Source organism: Notothenia rossii (assembly GCF_949606895.1).
Source record: "Notothenia rossii genome assembly, chromosome: 7".
Classification (NCBI taxonomy): Eukaryota; Metazoa; Chordata; class Actinopteri; order Perciformes; family Nototheniidae; genus Notothenia; species Notothenia rossii.
The window spans coordinates 70,736,303-70,755,729 of record NC_136905.1 but is presented as its reverse complement, the minus strand read 5'-3'; the positions used below and the strand labels follow the sequence as shown (position 1 = coordinate 70,755,729).

Below are 19,427 nucleotides of genomic sequence, written 5' to 3'. Positions count from 1 at the left end.
TCATGTGAGTTCCAAACATTATTTTTATGTGACTGAATTTGCATTCTTCTTATTTAACTGTACAATAGACTAGACTTTAAATTAACCAATTATCCTGATTCCTGAAATCTTTCATGACAGCAGGCAATGGCATAGCTGCCTAGTTTTGCTTATAATCTGCTTAATGTTTCTCTTTTCTTCTTCTCTTTCTCGCTGTCCTTTTCCATCTCATAACTCTTCAGAGGAATCTATCTCTTGACATGTCTGTGTGGTTTTATAGAGAAACTGGGTCAGTCCTCCTTTGACTAAAAGAAGGATAAACTCACCTGCACAACACTTTTCTGTGCGGGCGTTTCAGTTAATCAACTTCGTAAATAGATTATCCCCCTGTAGCATCACTACAATGTCTCAACATAAATACCCTCTTGTCTCCTTCTTTCACAAGACTAAAGTGAAGAGGTCTGGCTTAGCACAGATTAGTGGTAAAGGCCTCACACTGAAACACAAGTGGCATACCCAGGATACTTTATTATGATCCCCTTACTCCCCATAAAAGGATTGTGTTGTTTGCCTGTGGTTTAAGCTAAGTAGCATTGGCAAATCTAAAGAGCTCTTAGACAAAATGTCTATAAGGACTGTAGGGTTCACTCCAAAGTGGGTGATTCATGAGCTACAAGAGCATAATTATCCATATGGCTGAATCTGTCTGGGGAAACTCCAACAATGGCTACTGTATAGACAGGAACTGTGGGTACTTACTGCACGAGCTGCCATGGTCATGGCAATGCCAGTGAGGAAGGTCAGGTAGTAGCCGGGGTAATACCCGTGCCACATGGCTGACAGCAGGAAGGTGGCCGCCATGGGGTTGAAGGGACAGCGCTCATAGCACACCCTGGAAACAGGACACATATTGGGGTTTAGTCAAAATATTTAAAGTACAAATAAATGAAAGAGACTGGCCATCATAAGAAATAAAATGGAAATGAATAGTTGTCTTCAAATATGTATCACATTATAAAAAGCAAATTTGTGTTTTTGTTGTTAGGATAAAATTATTTACAATGAACACAATTGGTTATCTTTTTTATTGTTTTTTTTTGATGGGTTTTGTTCTTGAATGAACTAATTCATGTTTTATATATATGTATGAATAATTTATGTGAGAGTGTTTTAGTCTAGTATGCTTATAAGTCAAATTGCTATACTTCAGATATGCATCATACACCCTCTGCAGCCAGGTCTTGCTCTCACACAAACTAAGCAGGGTACTTTATTACAACATTAATGATTTTACCTTTTGAGCCAAAGAGCTGTCTGGATATTCCAGTTGTCTAGGAACATCTTGAAACTGGTGGCAAACTGAAAGTAAACCACAAAATTAGTCTTTAGACTTAAGTAGAAAAGACTGCCATATTTGCATATGATTTGTCTGATAAAAAGAGCCTAACCTCAATGTCCAGAATTCTGAGATTTGATACAAGGTCCCAGCGGGGGGAGCCATCTTTGTTGTATCCATTGAAACCGAATCCTGCAGCGTTATTGATAGCATCAGCTGCAGGAGAAAGGCACAAATGTTACTTCAACATTAAAAGGATGACAACAGCTCCATATCCTTCGAAAGCATTAGTTTGTGAAGCAACAACAGAGAATGATGGAGATCTGGCATCAACTGTTTCTGTCCTTTTAACAACTTTTTAGCTGAACACTAGATGGCACTGTTGTATCAAGAGATGCAGTTAAAAGAGCCAGGGACTGTTTTAGGCTGCATCTCACATACTGTAAAGACCACTTTAAAAATAACCAAGTTCAGGGAGTTCATGAAACCTCAATGGGCAGTAGCATTTAACAAAACCAAAAGATAACGCTGTATAAAATTGGTACCAGTCGAGCTATTAAAGGGAATGGAACATAGTGTTCATTCAAAGTTCATTATTTACAGAAAAAGACAGGGACACACAAAGGCCATCCAGGTACTTTAAGATACTCAGGGTAACTCAAGGTCCCTCTTCCAGCTAAATTCACCAACAAACAAAAGTATATATTTTGTATGGGATTGGTGGTAGGAATAGTGCACTCCAGTGAGATATTCACATCAAACTCACCAAGTGTCCAGACAAAGTAGTACTTTGGCCTGAGAGCCAGCATGGCCAGGTAAAGATAGATGATCTGCAGATAGAAGGGCGTGGAGCTGACAAATTCATCGTCTATGGAGTGCTCCACAGGAAGCAGGTTGCACAGAGACAGATAGATGCCCAGCGAGATGGCACATGTGCACAGCTTGGAGATGACGTCATTCTGGGTGGAGGTGAGAGAGAAGAGTGGGATCAAGTAGCCCAGTTAAACAAAACCCATTACATCATATTGTATTCGGCTATCAATAATAAACACACTAGGAGAAGTGATACAAAAGTTAGTTACCTTGAGGTTAACTAAAGTCCTTGATAACTCTCATGTTTTATTCAAAAACGATTGTGTTCCTCTCAGTTTCATTCTAATTTACGATGAATAATTAAATTATGAATGCAGTACGCGATAAGAAAACAGAAATTGCCTTGAGGTTCAGACATTTGCGTCAAACTATTCAACAATGTGTCCATTTCTCTAATGGGAACACGTGCCTTATAATTACCCGGCACACCTTGAAACAATTACACTGCTGTTTTTTTTTTTTTAAACATAAACCACTAAAAATAGAATATCATAGTATAAAGTCCTGATTTGAAACATTATATCTGCTATTTCAATTATTCTCTCTGAGGGTTTATGACTGAGAAGGTTTTCACCTACCACAACACAACATGCAGGTGTGCTCTACTCTAATAAGTGTTTGAAGACTTTAAATAACGTTCGCATTTCTATTAGCGGTTAAACCTGTGTTGTACCTTGGGTGAGGGTTCTGTCTGCTTGTACTTTCCGTTCTCCTTGCCGTTGGCGTTCTCCTGGTGGCGTGGCTGGTAGCAGGTTCCTTCGATGAAAGCCATGTAGTCGTTGTAAGAGCAGGAGGGCCCTGCCAGGATGCCCATGAAGTTACAGTTGTAGCTTAAGTACTCCAGCAAGCTGGGCATCCGTCTGAAAGGCCACAGGGAAGAGATAAAGCAGATTATAGAAAGAGAGGAAAGCATGTAAAGATGGCTTCCTGTCCACTAAGAAACCAGTATGGCCTCTTTTATTGAATTGTCGAGGAAGAGAGGGAGGGCCTGAGTGCTTTGACTGACTTTGAACCTTTTTGTGGTCTCTTACACTTCCTCCCTGAATGAAATCTGCTGGGTGAGGTAGTGATCTAACTGCAACAGGAGCTCTTGTATCGACTGCTAATGTTTCACCTTCCCAGTAGCTATCTGAAAGGTAGCGGCTGACTCATAATATGCCAGCGAAGGTTTACGAAACAAAGGTTTGGTGCCTCTTATCTGGGACCTTATTGGTACACTGGCTCATGCTATGATCTACTCATGTAGTGGGTTTCATATCTGAATATCTATAAAAACTGTGCTGAACCACTTTTTCAATGAATGTAAAGAAGCTGGTCCCGCTATCTTCTCCGTCTCTTATCTCTGTTCAGTTCATCTATGTCATCACATATTAACTCCCTGATAGCATACAGTAGCAACTCATCTCCCCACTCACATCCTGCTTCATACACTCTTTGTACACCTCAGCTGTAGTGCCATCTCTAATAGTATCTGTGAGGGAGAGGAATCTGCCGTTGTAATGTAGGAGCGAAGGGCATTCCTACAATACAGTTCAGATGATGTTTGGTTTCCTCGATACCAATGCTCTAACAACTGCTTGACAACACCAGAGAGAGCCTGTGGTGATATCATATGCACAAAGCAATGACGCCTTTATTTTAAAAAGAGCATCATTTCTTTCAGACTGAGTTCATTAATAGATTTAAAACCATGTCAACTTTTCAGTTTGGCTTGATTTAATGAACCCATTATCTGAGGCAGTAAAAACATACCTGAGTCACGTACCTGATAGCTAGGTATTTCTGACTGGGAGTCAGCTGTTTCTCAGGCTTGGTCAAACCTACACAGAAACACAAAAGGAAGAGATGTCAAATAAAAAAAACATTATTCATTTGCATGTGAACCTGCAGAACATGCTCTAGCACGCGGTGCCAGAGGTTCCTCTCATTGGAGCACAGGATCAAAGGCCAGGAAGGGCACATGGCCCTGTACTGTAAACAGGGCCATTCACAAAGAGAGGAAAATAAAGTATGAAGCATCTGGTTGTACTTTTGTGTTGCTTCCTTACTGATGAATACTCTGAGAGGGCAAATGCCATCTGAGAGCAATTAGTTGTTACTGAGATGTTTAGTTGCTGCTCTCTATTACTTGGCCAAACATTTTTGTGAAAATGTGAGGCCACTCTTATCCCAATCACATAAATGAAAAGATGAATTATGAATCTGCTTCACTTTGCCTTTAATAACTGCTGGAATATGGGCAAGTATTTGACTTTGTGGCAAAATACTGTGTGCAGTATATGTGAATGTGTTTTACAGCAGGCAGGTATGAGAGTGTGACAGTGGATAAGGATAGGGATTACATTCTTAGTTTCTCATTAGACTCGCAGTTGTGAGCAGAAGCGGTGACCTGAACAGAATTCAAAACACTACTCTACTCTGCGCTGCCTACACATGCATGCACCCACCGACACGCACATCAATACATGACTTGCTGTAAGACTGCTGATTGTGATGAGGCGAGAATAGCCTTAAGTCTCCAAATGGCCTCTCTGATACTTGATCACACATAACATGTTTGTTTTAACCACAATGTCATTATCTTCCTTTTATTTATTGCTCATGAGCTCATTTTTGCAGAGAAATGGTTCAAACATTGCTTTTTCAACATTATTCAGTCTAGCTCAAATCGTGTTTAGAGACAATAACCTGTTACAGAGAGAGCGGGGGGGGGGGGGGGGGGGGGGTTTATGGGAGAGAGTGCATATTTGGTCATTGCATAACTGTGTTTATGCTGTCTTGTTCACTAGTCCATTGTCAGAACTGGAACATGTGATCTTTTGGGAAACTCGAAAGAGAAATAAACCATTTTCACTTCTGTCACATGTTTTGCAAAGAGGATGCTCGTACACACAGACAAAGACAAAGACACACGCACGCACACACACGCTTGTCTTACCGTCATGTATTTCAAACGCCAAGCTGGTAATCTTCTGTGTTATAACCATCATTGGCCTGATAAAAGTCATCAAACAGAAATAGCCATGTAACTATAGAGAATTTCAAAACCACACAACAGGGCCACATTTTCTAATACAAGTATTTCTCACATGCTTAACCAAAAATCTTTTGCTTTTTTTAAGTAAAGGAGAATATGTAAACTATGTAAATATGTAAACTGTTTTTCCGTGATTAGGTTCTGCTAGCAAGGAATGTTTTTAAGATTAAAGTTCATCCAAAATGGGAAGTCACATGTATAATTGCAGACTTCCTTTTATTCTTTCTATTCCTCTTCTCTATTCCCAAGGTGTTATGAGTCCTTTGACACTGAGCCCTCTTTCTCTTGACTTATTCAAGCCATACTCTATCAAAGACCTTTTAAAGTCGGCTCTCTTTTGGTCTAACCTTCCTTAAGACATGTACACTCTTTCTGTCCTTCAGCAAATACAGATTCTTGACTAATTGCTTACATGAAAACGGTTGGTGGCAGGATAAAATGTAGTCAAAACAAGCCAACAGGCCAGATAAGTTCTGGTCTCTTGATAAAATAATAGGAATGTTTTTACTATCTGGTCTCGTCTTTCACTATAAGGTTCATGCTGACCTCAAGGAAAATGTAAATTTGACTTTTCAAAGGGATGCAAAAGGAATGGCAGACTAGGTTTTTAAAAGACTGAAATCTCTGCCCTCGCAGTATGGGTTTGCATTGGGTTGCTTAGCAACTAGCATCCCCCATCGTGGCGTGCTGGGAGTGCAGGCTGTCTGCTTAAATTGTCAGACAGTCTGGAGAAGTGGGAACCAACCACAAGAGTCGCTATCGACGTCCTCCTGCGGACACAGCAGTGTGACACGCTCTGGTTTCTGTTTGGCTCAGTCTGCTTGAGTCATATCCCATTATTTCCCCTGACTCTTATTGTTGACTTCGGGTTTTGTTTAGCTTTGTATTTCATAGAGCATTCAACATAAATACCACTGGAGGTTTTTATAAAAATAAAAAAAAGATTTGAAAAAGTAATATAGTCTTAGTGAAGCTTACCCTGTGAAATCTGCAGAGTACATGCCATAGTCAAACACGTAGACACGAGTGATCTGACATACTATCAGATAACTAAGTGTCACAATGAAGCAGTACCTGTGCAGGAAAAGAAAGAAAAAGAGGAATTAGAGACATTATTACACAGGTATGAAGGTAATTGCTTTTACAAAAATACAGAAATGTTGTGTTCAAAAGCCAAAAACATTTAAATGCATAAGTTCTAACACTCTTAACAATTGTATCTACACAGCAATATAAAGCTTTTAAGAAAGGGCATCTTAATGCACACATCGGGAAGGTTTAACCTCAGAGTTCTTAGTCCATCCCTTTGTTCTCATATCTGCCGCAGAACAAGGACTTTTTTTATCCAGAACAGTACAAAAGACAGTGGCCTCGGCAGCAGGGCAGAGCTACGGACAGGATAGGAAGGGGGGGGGGGGCAGAGGAGGCTCTCATAATGTGTCAGGGTCAGTGGTTGAAGACAGAGGACAACACAAGCTTTCAGGAGAAGACCAAAGACAGAGCTGCTCTAAAGCCTGCTGTACAAAGCTGCTGCAGAGTCAGCCCAAGTCAAAGCTAGCAAGTTAGCATTCCTCTGCTAACAAAAGGAGGTTTGTGCAGCATCTATTGAGGAGTACAACCCACTAGCTAGAGCGCAGCTGCATTGCTGATAAGACGCCTCTTGTAAGCCTACTGTATCTGCAGCAGTCCGAGGAGCAGCCGAGACATCATCTGATCTCTATTAGCAAGCATTTTTAATAACAAAAATAATTAAACAACTCACACTTCAGCATTATGAAACATTTATGGAAAAAATGATTGCACATTATTATTTATAACAAAACCAGATGCAGAGAAGGCAATGTCATCATTACAACAAAAAGGAAGAAAAAACACCTGGACTAAAATCCTGCCGATACAGTAAGATAACCTGTCCTGCTACACTTGCTTACACTAGGGTCGCCATTTTCTTGAAACAATGGGACAGTATCGTGCTACAGATCACTCCAGCAACGTTCAGTTTCAGTGAAACGAGTTTACGTTTGCATTGAAAGCAGCAGAAATGTTCCAATGGCAGATATTTCCCTAGTTTGAACACAAAGACTAAATATGCTCCGCACCAGAGTATGCGGTAATGTGACGTAAAGTGGACATCTTTAGCAGTGCAACAGAGCTTAATTCTTTTTTTGTTAACAATCCTTAGCAACAACACTATTTAACCAAGATCAGCTTTATTTACTGGTGGACAGAGCTGCAGTTATGAGAGGATACAAGCTACATGTGCTGCTGCAGCTATATTTGCAGCAGGCCCACCAGGGACCCTGTCTTTATCCACCTCTGATTTGTGTTTGTGTAATTCACAGCTCGGAGGGGGGTGTTTCATTTTCACTCGAGGCATCAGACGGGGCTGAGACTAAAGAAAGGCTGGCCTCCCACTGCGGGACAGCGGTTGGCATGTCAACGGGCTGAGCCGCAGGTATGAATGCATACTGCACATGGAGCGGTGAAAATAGAAAACCAGCTATAAATAAATGTCTGAGGACTCTCTATAAAACGCTGTGTACTGTACATTGAATGAATGCCTCGAGGCACACTTCATGCTTACTCAAATGCATACATGGATCCAGATTTTATTTCCATACGTTTCATCTTGTGTCTGCGAGTCAGAGTCACTCATTTGTACACTGTCAGGTTTACAGTCATGCTTTCACACCTTAAATGAATATGAAATGTAATTGAACGGCGTTATGTTAAAGATAGAATACAACTTCTCCATTCTATCCTCATCTTAGGCGTTGGTCGTAACTGAAGCTGGTGATGTCTATAGGGTGGTTTCATGAGTGGCAGCTCATGTTTAGGGCATCTGTACTGCCAAGTGTTTTGGGCTGATAAACTGGTAAAAATGTAGAGGGAAAAGTCTCAGCTGTCACCATTACCGGTCCTTCTTCCAGGAAAAAAATCAGTCGACCCTAATGTCTCAGGTAATAAGGAGACATATGTAGATACTATAACACGGCCTGTATGACGTTGCCTGAACTACATTACATTACATTTAGCTGACGCTTTTATCCAAAGCGACTTACGATAAGTACATTCGACCAGGAAGATACAACCTTGAAGAAAACCGAATCATATAAGTACTTCAGGTTTCATAGAGCCAAACAGTTCAAGTGCTACTCAACTGGCTTTAGATAAGCCAGTCCTTTATTAGTATATAAGTGCTAGAGGTTGATTCACACTATTGGGGGAAAAATGAATATTTTTCTGCAACACCTAATTTTCTTTTTAGATTTTGTCTGAGTTTCTTATGGTTTTCTTGAATATTAAATAAGAGGGCACTAGTATTACTGTCAGAGCCTACTGTCTCACAGTTATCCCTGTCTGCTATCTGCAGGAAGTGCACACCACAATGACGACATATTTCTACAGCAAGGGGGCATGTTCATGTGTTTCAAGCAGGAATATTTGTATTTGTGACACATGTCAACATGTCAACATGTCACAGCAGCTACATAAACATGTTTACAGGTTGGCTGAGGTTACTCTCTCGCCGCACCTTTGCGCAATGGGTTAACATATCCCAAATTTTCAGATTGGCCGCATTTTTCAAATAAATTGTATGGCAGCCCACAGCAGGCTGCACTTTGCTGCTTCTGCTGTGTCCATTCTGTGTGAGAAGGTGGCAAGAGATCTAGAGCTGCAAGAGAGTAGAATAGCATGAAATATGATACCTAGCAGTCGAACAAAGTGGTCAATCTGGAGCTACACTAAGCCGGGGTTCACATTCACAACCGTTCCCACAGTCCACAAAAAAGGAGCTTTTTGCAACTCCATAAAGCTGTCACACTGCGCTCACTCTACACTTACCACCAAGGGCCGACAACTGAGTGGGAAACAACAAATAGAGACAACAAGTCCCGCCACAGTGCCGCTGTTCAGGGAACGCTCCAGACGTGCAGCAAGTGCTAGGTGTTATTGGAAATAAGTGTATATAATCAACCTTATACTCATTCATATCTCTTGTCAGCAGTATTATCATTAGCAAAGGCTACAGTGTGTTGTTATTATTATATAAAAAGAAGAAATGGCTGGCTCTGAAACAAGAGATAAGAAAAAAGATGTATAAAAAGAGACAAATCAAACCGAGAAAGAGAAAGGCAGATAGAAAGCGACAACTTGAAAAAAGAAAAAAAAAAGGAATTCAAATGCAGGGTTAAAAGGACATGTAATTCAAATGTTTCCAGAGAAGGTGTTTAACCAAAGGCCCATTTCTCAACTTGGCCCATTTTCACATCTGCTTTTGTTGAGAGAGAAGCCTGAACTGAAACATTTACTCCTCAGGTTTACATTGACAGTTTCCTCTTTCTTTTAAAGGGGACCATCATCAAAATAAAGTCATAATCCTTTGTTTATGAACATCTTTAAATATATTAGAAAGCCTTGTCTACCCATGTAACCAACACAAGCGCAATTCAAAGAGCAAAAGCCCTGCGTTAAACACAGAGTAGGCAAAAGCACACAGCACATGGCCCCATGTAAATCTTAACCGGCTGCCAAGATAACAATCTATGTGTTATGCAAAAACCTGAGTCAGTGGGTTGAACGTCCTCTGCAAGCATGAGCATGTCAAAGCGTCCTGCCTCTGTGGTACTCCTCACCTCTCTGCCCTTGAGCTCCACCCTCATCCGGTGGGGAGGGGGGGGGGGGGGGGGCGAGCGGAACCTTATATCCGAGTGCGAATGAGGTGTGTGGGTTTGGGTGACACACATTTTCATAAGAGCTACTGTAAAAGGAGCAGCTTATCCACACACAACATGAGGAACAAAACCACAGGCTAAAAGCACACTTAAGCAGTTTGCTGTTTGTTAAACTTCTAGAAATAAAGTTACAGTGGGGCAAAAAAGTATTCAATGCCCTTGCTGATGGAAGGAGGTTGTCACTAAAAATCTCACAATACATGGCCCCATTCATTCTTTCCTTTACACGGATCAGTCGTCCTGGTCCCTTTGCAGAAAAGCAGCCCCAAAGCATGATGTTTCCACCCCCATGTTTCACAGTAGGTATGGTGTTCTTTGGATGCAACTCAGCATTCTTTCTCCTCCAAACACGTCTAGTTGAGTTTTTACCAAAAAGTTCTATTTTGGTTTCATCTGACCACATGACATTCTCCCAATCCTCTTCTGGATCATCTAAATGCTCTCTAGCAAACTTCAGACGGGCCTGGACATGTACTGGCTTAAGCAGGGGGACAAGTCTGGCACTGCAGGATTTGAGTCCCTGGCGGCGTAGTGTGTTACTGATGGTAGCCTTTGTTACTTTGGTCCCAGCTCTCTGCAGGTCATTGACTTGGTCCCCCCGTGTGGTTCTTGGATTTTTGCTCACCGTTCTTGTGATCATTTTGACCCCACGGGGTGAGATCTTGCGTGGAGCCCCAGATCGAGGGAGATTATCAGTGGTCTTGTATGTCTTCCATTTTCTAATAATTGCTCTCACAGTTGATTTCTTCACACCAAGCTGCTTACCTATTGCAGATTCAGTCTTCCCAGCCTGGTGCAGGTCTAACATTTTGTTTCTGGAGTCCTTTGACAGCTCTTTGGTCTTGGCCATAGTGGAGTTTGGAGTGTGACTGTTTGAGGTTGTGGACAGGTGTCTTTTATACTGATAACGAGTTCAAACAGGCGCCATTAATACAGTTAACAAGTGGAGGACAGAGGAGGCTCTTGAAGAAGAAGTTACAGGTCTGTGAGAGCCAGAAATCTTGTTTGTTTGTAGGTGACCAAATACTTATTTTCCACCATAATTTGCAAATAAAGTCTTTAAAAATCAGACAATGTGATTTTCTGGATTTTTTTTCTTCTCATTTTGTCTCTCATAGTTGAGGTATACCTAGGATGAAAATTACAGGCTTCTCTCGTCTTTTTAAGTGGGACAACTTGCACAATTGGTGGCTGACTAAATACTTTTTTGCCCCACTGTATATGACTTGAAGTAAAACACTCCTTTATGTTTAAGTGGCATAGTCAGTATGTAAGGGTCAGTGTCATTGAGTTTGAGTCCTTTCTTTCAGAGGGCAGTTGCTTTAGTGATTCATCTTCTGCTACAATCTATTTCAAGTTCTCCAGAGGGAACATCTTCTGTTTGCACCTGCACTTATAACCTTGAATATAAAAATAAAATCAAAATAAAATCATGGGCAATGTGTGTCTCTGTGTGCGTGCGTTTGTGTCGTTTTCTTATAAGCCATGGTCACAGATGGGAGCCCGGGGGCAGAATCATCGTCATAGTGACCCAGGCTCGAATGCCTCCAAAAAACCCGAGACAAACGAATAATGACGCTAATACAAGATTGGTCAGAGTTAGCCGAGATTAAGCATTTACGTTATCTAACATCAAATCTTACATTTGAGAAGGTTTCGGTTACCGACTTTGACAAATGTCTTTGTCATGCTTCAACTTGCCCTTTTAAGGTTTATTACTGAAGGATACAGAGAGGTGTTTCACAATTCTGTGTGGGTGGTTTGCACTTACTTGTGCATGTGCTCCAGGCCTACGAAGATCATCACACTGTACGACAGACCACTCTGCACCAGGAAATGAAGGGAATACCTGCAAAGATACATACATTATTGAGTGACCTTAAAGTGAGCTTTAAACATTTTCTTGTCATTTACCGAGAAACATATTCCTTCTAACACACATGCCAATTCGTCATTCTGTATTACAATCCACATCCTGATTCATCATCCCAAGGAGCCATTAGGAAGAGGAAACAACAGCATTAAGAAACCACAGTTACACCATCAGTCATGTGTGTAACCAGGAATATGTCATCTGGGCAGAATAGTGACGATCACCATGTTCCTAAATGACTTGCCTTCCAGATGCAAGATTCCATACATCGCATCCTTACAGAGACATGATTATGTGTGAATTGATCAAAATCCGAGTTATGTTGACCAATCTCTCCCCCTGTAAAAACATACACACAGGCACGCACAAACACACAGCTCAACAGCTACCAGATGGGTCTTTGAAGGGCAGTGTGTGATGCTACCAACGTCAGGCCCTCCAGGAGGCCAGAGACGCCACACTGTGTTAGCAGTGAGTCAACAAAGATGGTGAGGGCATCAGGGGTTGGCAGGGAACAAGGATCATAAGCGGGGTGAATTAACTGTGCTCAACAAATGAAATAATACAGTTTTATCAGATGAAGGTAGAGGAAAAATATATCTTAAGACAGTATACGTTCTGACAGGTTAGCCTGTATCAATTAACATGATCGTTTAGCATGTCTGCAAAAGTTCAATTGAGCTGAGCACCAGATGACAGAGGAAATGTTTAAACTGTTATCTCCTGTGACATTCAAACACAAACATGTGCGTCTGGCAGAGAGGGAATAGATCCTAAAATAAACCAACACTCTGCAGCAGATCCTCCAGGGCTACAGCCAGGTGCCCTCTAAGAAAGAACAGAGCGCGTGCAACGAAGGTTTAAAACAGTGTGTGTGTGTGTGTGTGTGTGTGTGTGTGTGTGTGTGTGTGTGTGTGTGTGTGTGTGTGTGTGTGTGTGTGTGTGTGTGTGTGTGTGTGTGTGTGTGTGTGTGTGTGTGTGTCTATCTGTGGGGTGCATTCAAGCATTTCACACAAGCAAGCTAAACTGGCAGAAACAGTTTGGGATCCTATAAACAATTAACATAATTTGCACCGCTACTAAGTTACCGTAACCTTGCTCTGCTTGAGAAGTTTATCAAATAATTACATCTGTCTTTTTAAATGGCTCATCTCAACCTCTGCATCATGATATGGGTTTGTATTGTAAAATCAGAAACTGAAGTGAGATGAACACTATAATTCCTGTAATAGGTGTCTAAAATTAGTAGTTGGCTTTGAGCACTGCACCAGGCACAGGAAGTACTATTTACAACCTTAGTTAAATGTATCTGCTTATAGAGATTTAAAGGAGCTGGTTCTATCTTAATTGATCTGGCACATAAAGCTCTTTGGCAGGCTTTCACAGACACACACTTATTGATTGTTTGGTCCATTTGGACAAGGAAGATGTCCGGATAAATGGCATTTTTCAAGATGAGAAGATTGATCTGACATCAAGTTAGCAAGGCCATCACAAGAGTCCTGTGTACAGAATAATTTCATTTTTCATATGTTGTTAATTTTAAACATACAGGATATGTTGTAATGGGTTTTGTTTTTGTTTGAAAAAGAACACTATGTCCCTTTTCTCTCATGCAAACCAGTTTTTCACAGTGCCCATTCACAGCTCAGCGAGTACAATACAGTCATTTTACTTGTGTTATCTTACTAACTATGTTTCAGTTTCTTATTTTAATACATCTTTCTGCTGTATTGCTAAGGTATTGAAGGAATAAGCCTACTGAATACCTAATGTTATACTACTGATAACAATGGGGTTAGAGAAATACTCTCTAGTAAGCATCCTAACATTTTGCATTTCACTTCAAGCATTTGAAGTGGATCAAATTCTGATGTCTACTCACATCAGTAAAGGACAAACCTCTTTAATGTTATCAGTTTTGCCTGACACTGTCATGAAACTCTTGAATGGGAAAATACAAAACAGTTTCATCTCTGGTTCAGGAATGGATTTTTACTACATCACCTCTCCCAGCCACAACAAATAACAAGAACCAACCACGGCTCGGTGTCAGTTGCATAATGTACACGAACCTTCTGGCGGCGAGGTGATGATATAACACCCTATCACCCGATGAAAAGGTAACATTTCACCTGGTTAGCATTTTGGCCCATTAGGTGGAGGTCTGGCTAATGTTTCTGAGGTTTGCTATCCAATACAAACACACACTCGATGGCCCATTGAGAGGCACTTTGCCAGAGGTACAGCGGGTTGTCTGTTACAGGGCAATAGCTTTATAATTGGATATCTGTTACTGCCCTATCGACCCATTTGCTTGGCGCGGGTGAGAGGAATGAGGATGGGGTCAGGGAGAATAAGGATGGGAAGGGCAGCGAGGGGGCTGGCACAAAAGGGAGGGACGGAGGAGGATGACGGCAGACATGAAACAAACAAGGAAAAGGGTGTCGGTTGATGACAATGACAGAAGAAAGTAACAGCAGACTCAATGGAGTGATTGATCATTTTATTTTATTATAATGAAAGAAGTACTCCTCACATATTAAGAGTATTTTTCCAGACACCTATCCGCTATGACACAATAATAATTCTTTATCTGTAAACTAATTGGTAGGTCAATAATAAAACTTAAAACTGTTAGCATACTGCTAACGCTAGCAAGCCCATTCTGAAAGACCAATGGACTTTACTATTCAGTCTCTTCAGATTTGGCCTTTTCTTAAAGGATTAAAGTCACAAAATGTGTTGTGTTTTGCCAAGGGTGTTATAATTGCTTTTGCTAAAACATATCAATACACTATAATGAGATTATAAGATTTTCTCCGGTTGTGTATTTTCAAATTCTAGCGCACTCGAGCTGGTTTCTCCAAAATTACCTACCCCGCCTTTAATTGACTGTTTCCAAGTGCAGTTGCATTCTGAAAATGTATGGAATCACAAACTAAAGCAGAAGTGGACACCTCATTACACTTACTTATAAAACAATCATTTACATTATATGATATTTCATAAACCAAAACCGTGAGATTAACAACATCCTTCTAAACAATTCAGCAGCATAATCGTGTATTTAAAATAGCATGACATGAAAAGGGAAGTGTAAAAATATAGTGATGAGAAGTAAAGAGCTGATTAACAGCGGAGTGACTCACCAGCCAAAGCAGAAGAGGGCCAGGTAGAAGCCCAGCAGAGTGGCCACCACATGTCTGATGAAAGGACTGGTCTTACTGGGGTGGAGGTAGAGCCGAAACCACAGAGCCATCAGCAGGGCAAACAGCTGACATGCCACAAAGTTAACCTGCACAGAGGGACACAGAAACAGTGTTACAGGTGTATGTAATCAGTATGAATCAGCTAGCCAAAGCTATGCCAAATGCTAGCATTGGTGAAACAAACAATAATGTTATCGGAGACAGCAAACCTCACAAGTGACCTCTATATGAGGGACATTACATATGGAGCATTGTGACATTTTTAAAGAGATACATGGGTTATTAGCAGAAATGTGAAACAACAAGGTAAATACCAGATGTCCATCGCTTGGAAATAGCATTACATTTCTCTTTCACTTTAATTGTTCCTGAATGGTCCCCCAAGGTAGGAATGTAATCACTGAGGATTACATTGCTAATTAAAATAGAAATGTGATTGCCACAAGCAAACAGTGGTTTTCCAGAGAGATCCAGGTTATGATTTTATATAGCAGTTTAGGTATTTATTTAGTCTTGGTAGCTAGCTAATGGCTTACTTCTTTCGCATATCTAAACATTTATTTCTCAAGGTCATTCACTTTTAGACAGCAAAAAATCCCTTATTAAAGTCTCTGCACGTTATCTATACTAAAAATCTAAAGATGTTGTATGTATAAGCAAATGAGACACATTGTTAATTAAAGTATTTTATCTTTAATCAATTAATGTGTTTTCTAATATAAGAAGATATGTAGATAATTGTTCAGTGATATTATGTTGTAGAGTGCCCAGCGCCATATAGATAGATAGAGAATTATATCTATATGGCGCTGAGTGTGCCTATACAACTATGTGATGGGATAGAGTGGCGAAGTCACGCCCCATATACTTCCGGTCCATAGGACCTTATTTCGGAAAAATTATGCATTGAATTCAATGAAGAGAGAAAACTTATCTTTCGATCCCGTTTGAATTGTGCCATGAATTACACATATGATGTTTGTCAATCTTAAAAAATATTTTCCATGTCAAAAAAGTCACAGTTTGTCGTAAAACTGTTGAAATATAAGACTATGAAAAATACGCAACTAGAAAGACTACAAATCCCAGAGTCGCGTAAGTGATGTCATAACTGTTTTCCTCCACTAAGATATAGCTAAGATCAGCGCCATATAGATAGAATTTATATATATGGCGCTGGCTAATTTAAGATAACTTTAACAATATGCCTGTGTATTAGAGATGTTAAGATTCACCGATTCGCATCGGTGCACCGGCATAAACGTTCAAGATGCGAGTGCACCGGTTGAAAGAGTGCGCATTGGCTACAGTTTGGGTTGAACCGGGTTGAACTCGCGATGCATCGATTGCGTAACGTCTTTGCATCGGTAAAAAAATGATTCATTCATATAAAATCCCCTCATCTTGTCAACGCTCAGCAGAGACGATCTTTGATATTTGCTTCGCCACTACGGAGGCCGAGAGTCTCAGTTATCAACACACACGGAAGTTGAGGAGAAAGAGAAACACAGCGCACCGAAAAATACCTGCAAATCAAACGTTTGGCAACACTTCGGATTGTTCAAGAAAGACGGTGTAATAGTCCTTTATGCTATATAGTTGACCGCAGGTCATGGAGAGTAATAAGGTATCCGTAGACCTTTGTATGAGGTATCTTTATTACTTAACAGGTCTACAGCCATAATACATAGATCCGTCCTAGATGCGGACTTGCATACACACAGTATCACTCCGCAGCCTCACCCCTTCAGTAATGTCCTGATGGTATATGTGCGCGGCACTATATACTACAGACGGTCAACTTGAAAAATCGCTCGCAAATTGTTAACGATGCCGAGCCGCTTTAAAGTACACAAGTAGTTCGAGGAACTTAGCGACGCACATAAAGAGGCGACATGGGGTCTGCGGCTGAAAAGAGAAACCTGAAAGTTAGACATATGAGTTAAATCACTCAGTGTGGTGTTATGTCAGAGAGAGTGGTGTTTAGTTTACAGCAGCCTGTGACTGCCAATAATAGTTTAAATGTCTTCCTTACTGTAAGCAGTTAGGAAATACCTGTTTGTGAAAGGTTATTTGTATTCTTTATTGTTCATATAGAACCCACTGCTTTCTGCTCACTGGTGAATTAGCCTATGAATGAGTGTTAAGCACATCAGGCTGGCAGCTGTATGGGCATTGCACTATGGTAGCTGTTATTTGCACATTGTTAATCATGAGCAATGCATCCTTACATTGTTTAACTGTGTGGTGTTATACAATTGTACTGTACTCTGGAGAGATTTTAAAGGTAAAAAAATAAACGGCATGATGGGATGTGCAGTACCAAATATGTAAAGCACTTTTTTGTTAATGTATGATTTGCTGCATATAAGGAATAAAACAAAAATCCTCTGTTGTACCATATTGAAGTATCATTATTTTTGCATCGTGTTGAATCGCATCGTATCGCCCCGAATCGCATAATGTCGAATCAAATCGTATCGAACTGTATCACAACAGGGGTGAATCGTATCGCATCGCCTGGTGTTTCAAATGTATCGTTAATGTATCGTATCGTGGCAATGTATCGAGATGCGCATCGCATTGGCCACAGTGATGGAGATGCACATCCCTACTGTGTATGCTTAGTACCAAGTTGTTATCATACCAGTAATGGGTCTTGCTCGTTCTTTCGCTTCCCGTCTGATGAAAGGATTAGCCTTAACATGAAGTAACATTAAGTAACCCAACATGTTAAACATTAAGAGTAGTACTCATATTTCGTGAACCCTTTGAAGAGTACTGTCACACCGGTGTGATCATTCTATAATACAAAATGTAAGCCCAGGGGAAAAATGCTAACGCTAACGCTAGCATCTGCAATCTTTTCTACTTCATGCTATCTGCACAAATGGTTGACATTAAACATTAAAAAGACCAGGCAGTTCAGAGAGAATCAAAGGCAGGCAGGCAGGCAGCTTTGCATGACATTCTTCTGGACGTGTTTCATTGTGGTGATAGTGAGGGTAGTCAATCCTTTTGTTGACAAGACAGTAGTGACGGCCATCTTGGTGTGTTGTTCTGCGAGACCGGAGATGTAGTTCATTCAGCGTTTCACACAAACAAATGTGTTACTTCACAGTTTTACGACAAATCTTTTTTTTTTTTACTTGCAAAATTATCTTTTAAATTGACAAACATCATATATGTAATTCGTGGCACAATTCAAACGGGATCGAAAGATAACCTTTCTCTCTCCATTGACTTCAATACATACTTTTTCCGAAATAAGGTCCCATGGAGCTCCCCCGGAAGGGGAGGGACTTAGCCACTCTATTACCAATTGTATAATTTGTATGGTCTTTACTTACATGGGAAGGTTTTCTCCAAAACACTCATATCAATATAGTCCTTTTTTATTAACACATGTATTAGGCTATCTGACAGGTCATAGTAAAGCTGGGTTGAGACCTTGTTTCATCTCCTAATGTCTCCAAATGGCACAGCAAAGAGGCTTTACTCCAGACAATAGTGAGATTGACTGATCCATCGACGGGAGCACAATGAAAACCTCTCTGTTTGATTAACACTTTGCGTGCGGCCAAGTAGTAAAAAAATATTTGTATAACCACTTTTCTTTGACCTCAATGGAAATCATTATGAGTTCAAGGAAATATGTAAAGTAGAATTTATAAGGACTGAGAAACACTTTATTTATAACACATAGAAAATGAGTAGTGACAAACTCAATGCTGGAGAATGTATGTAAGGATTCATTTTGAAAACAGAACTAGTCCTAACAGCATTCTCCTTTCTTATAGAAAATGATGCTCCAGTGTTATCCATGTTAAAGGATATAAGAAATAAGCACCTTTCCTTAGCATACAGAACATTCGTCCAGCTCTTATCAGTGCTGCCAATAAGATATTTCTACTTTGGGAACCTTCCTAAGTTAAAGGAATATTGGACCGCAACTTTATATCCTCCTATCCTAAATCATATGGGGTAAAAGGGAAAGGAGGAGCATATATATTATGTTCTATTGATCTTACTGGATTGTGTTATCCTGTAAATGTGATTACTTTAAGGCTTTTTAAATTACCATCATGAGCAGGGCCTTCCTCTCTCTGTAGACAGTATGGTTCATTATCGCTCACTCACATCATTAATACACAGTGATGTGTCTGTGACTCAGTGATGTTTGACGTGTCTTCCTTTTAATGATCCATGTGCCTCACATATTAATACCCCACATCAACATACTACACATATATTAGGGCTGCTCAATTAATCGTATTTGAATCGCAATTACGATTTTGGCTTGCAATGATTATGAAAACAACATAACCGAAATAAAACGTTTATGAAAACAACATAACCCAAAAAAAACGATTATTTATTT

The 19,427-nt window shown here is 40.3% G+C and overlaps 1 protein-coding gene across 1 annotated transcript in view; it reads right to left on the bottom strand.

Moving 5' to 3' along the window:
* Window positions 1-19,427, bottom strand: part of mboat2a (membrane bound O-acyltransferase domain containing 2a) — a 40,863-nt gene that overhangs the window by 1,500 nt on the left and 19,936 nt on the right. The window contains exons 2-11 of the mRNA XM_079640639.1: window positions 14,987-15,132; window positions 11,733-11,810; window positions 6,204-6,299; window positions 5,127-5,182; window positions 3,954-4,008; window positions 2,862-3,048; window positions 2,082-2,274; window positions 1,428-1,531; window positions 1,274-1,338; window positions 739-871 (exon numbers count right to left, since the gene is read on the bottom strand). Of these exons, the coding sequence (XP_079496765.1) occupies window positions 739-871; window positions 1,274-1,338; window positions 1,428-1,531; window positions 2,082-2,274; window positions 2,862-3,048; window positions 3,954-4,008; window positions 5,127-5,182; window positions 6,204-6,299; window positions 11,733-11,810; window positions 14,987-15,132 (1,113 nt within the window). The remainder of the gene's footprint in view (window positions 1-738; window positions 872-1,273; window positions 1,339-1,427; window positions 1,532-2,081; window positions 2,275-2,861; window positions 3,049-3,953; window positions 4,009-5,126; window positions 5,183-6,203; window positions 6,300-11,732; window positions 11,811-14,986; window positions 15,133-19,427) is intronic.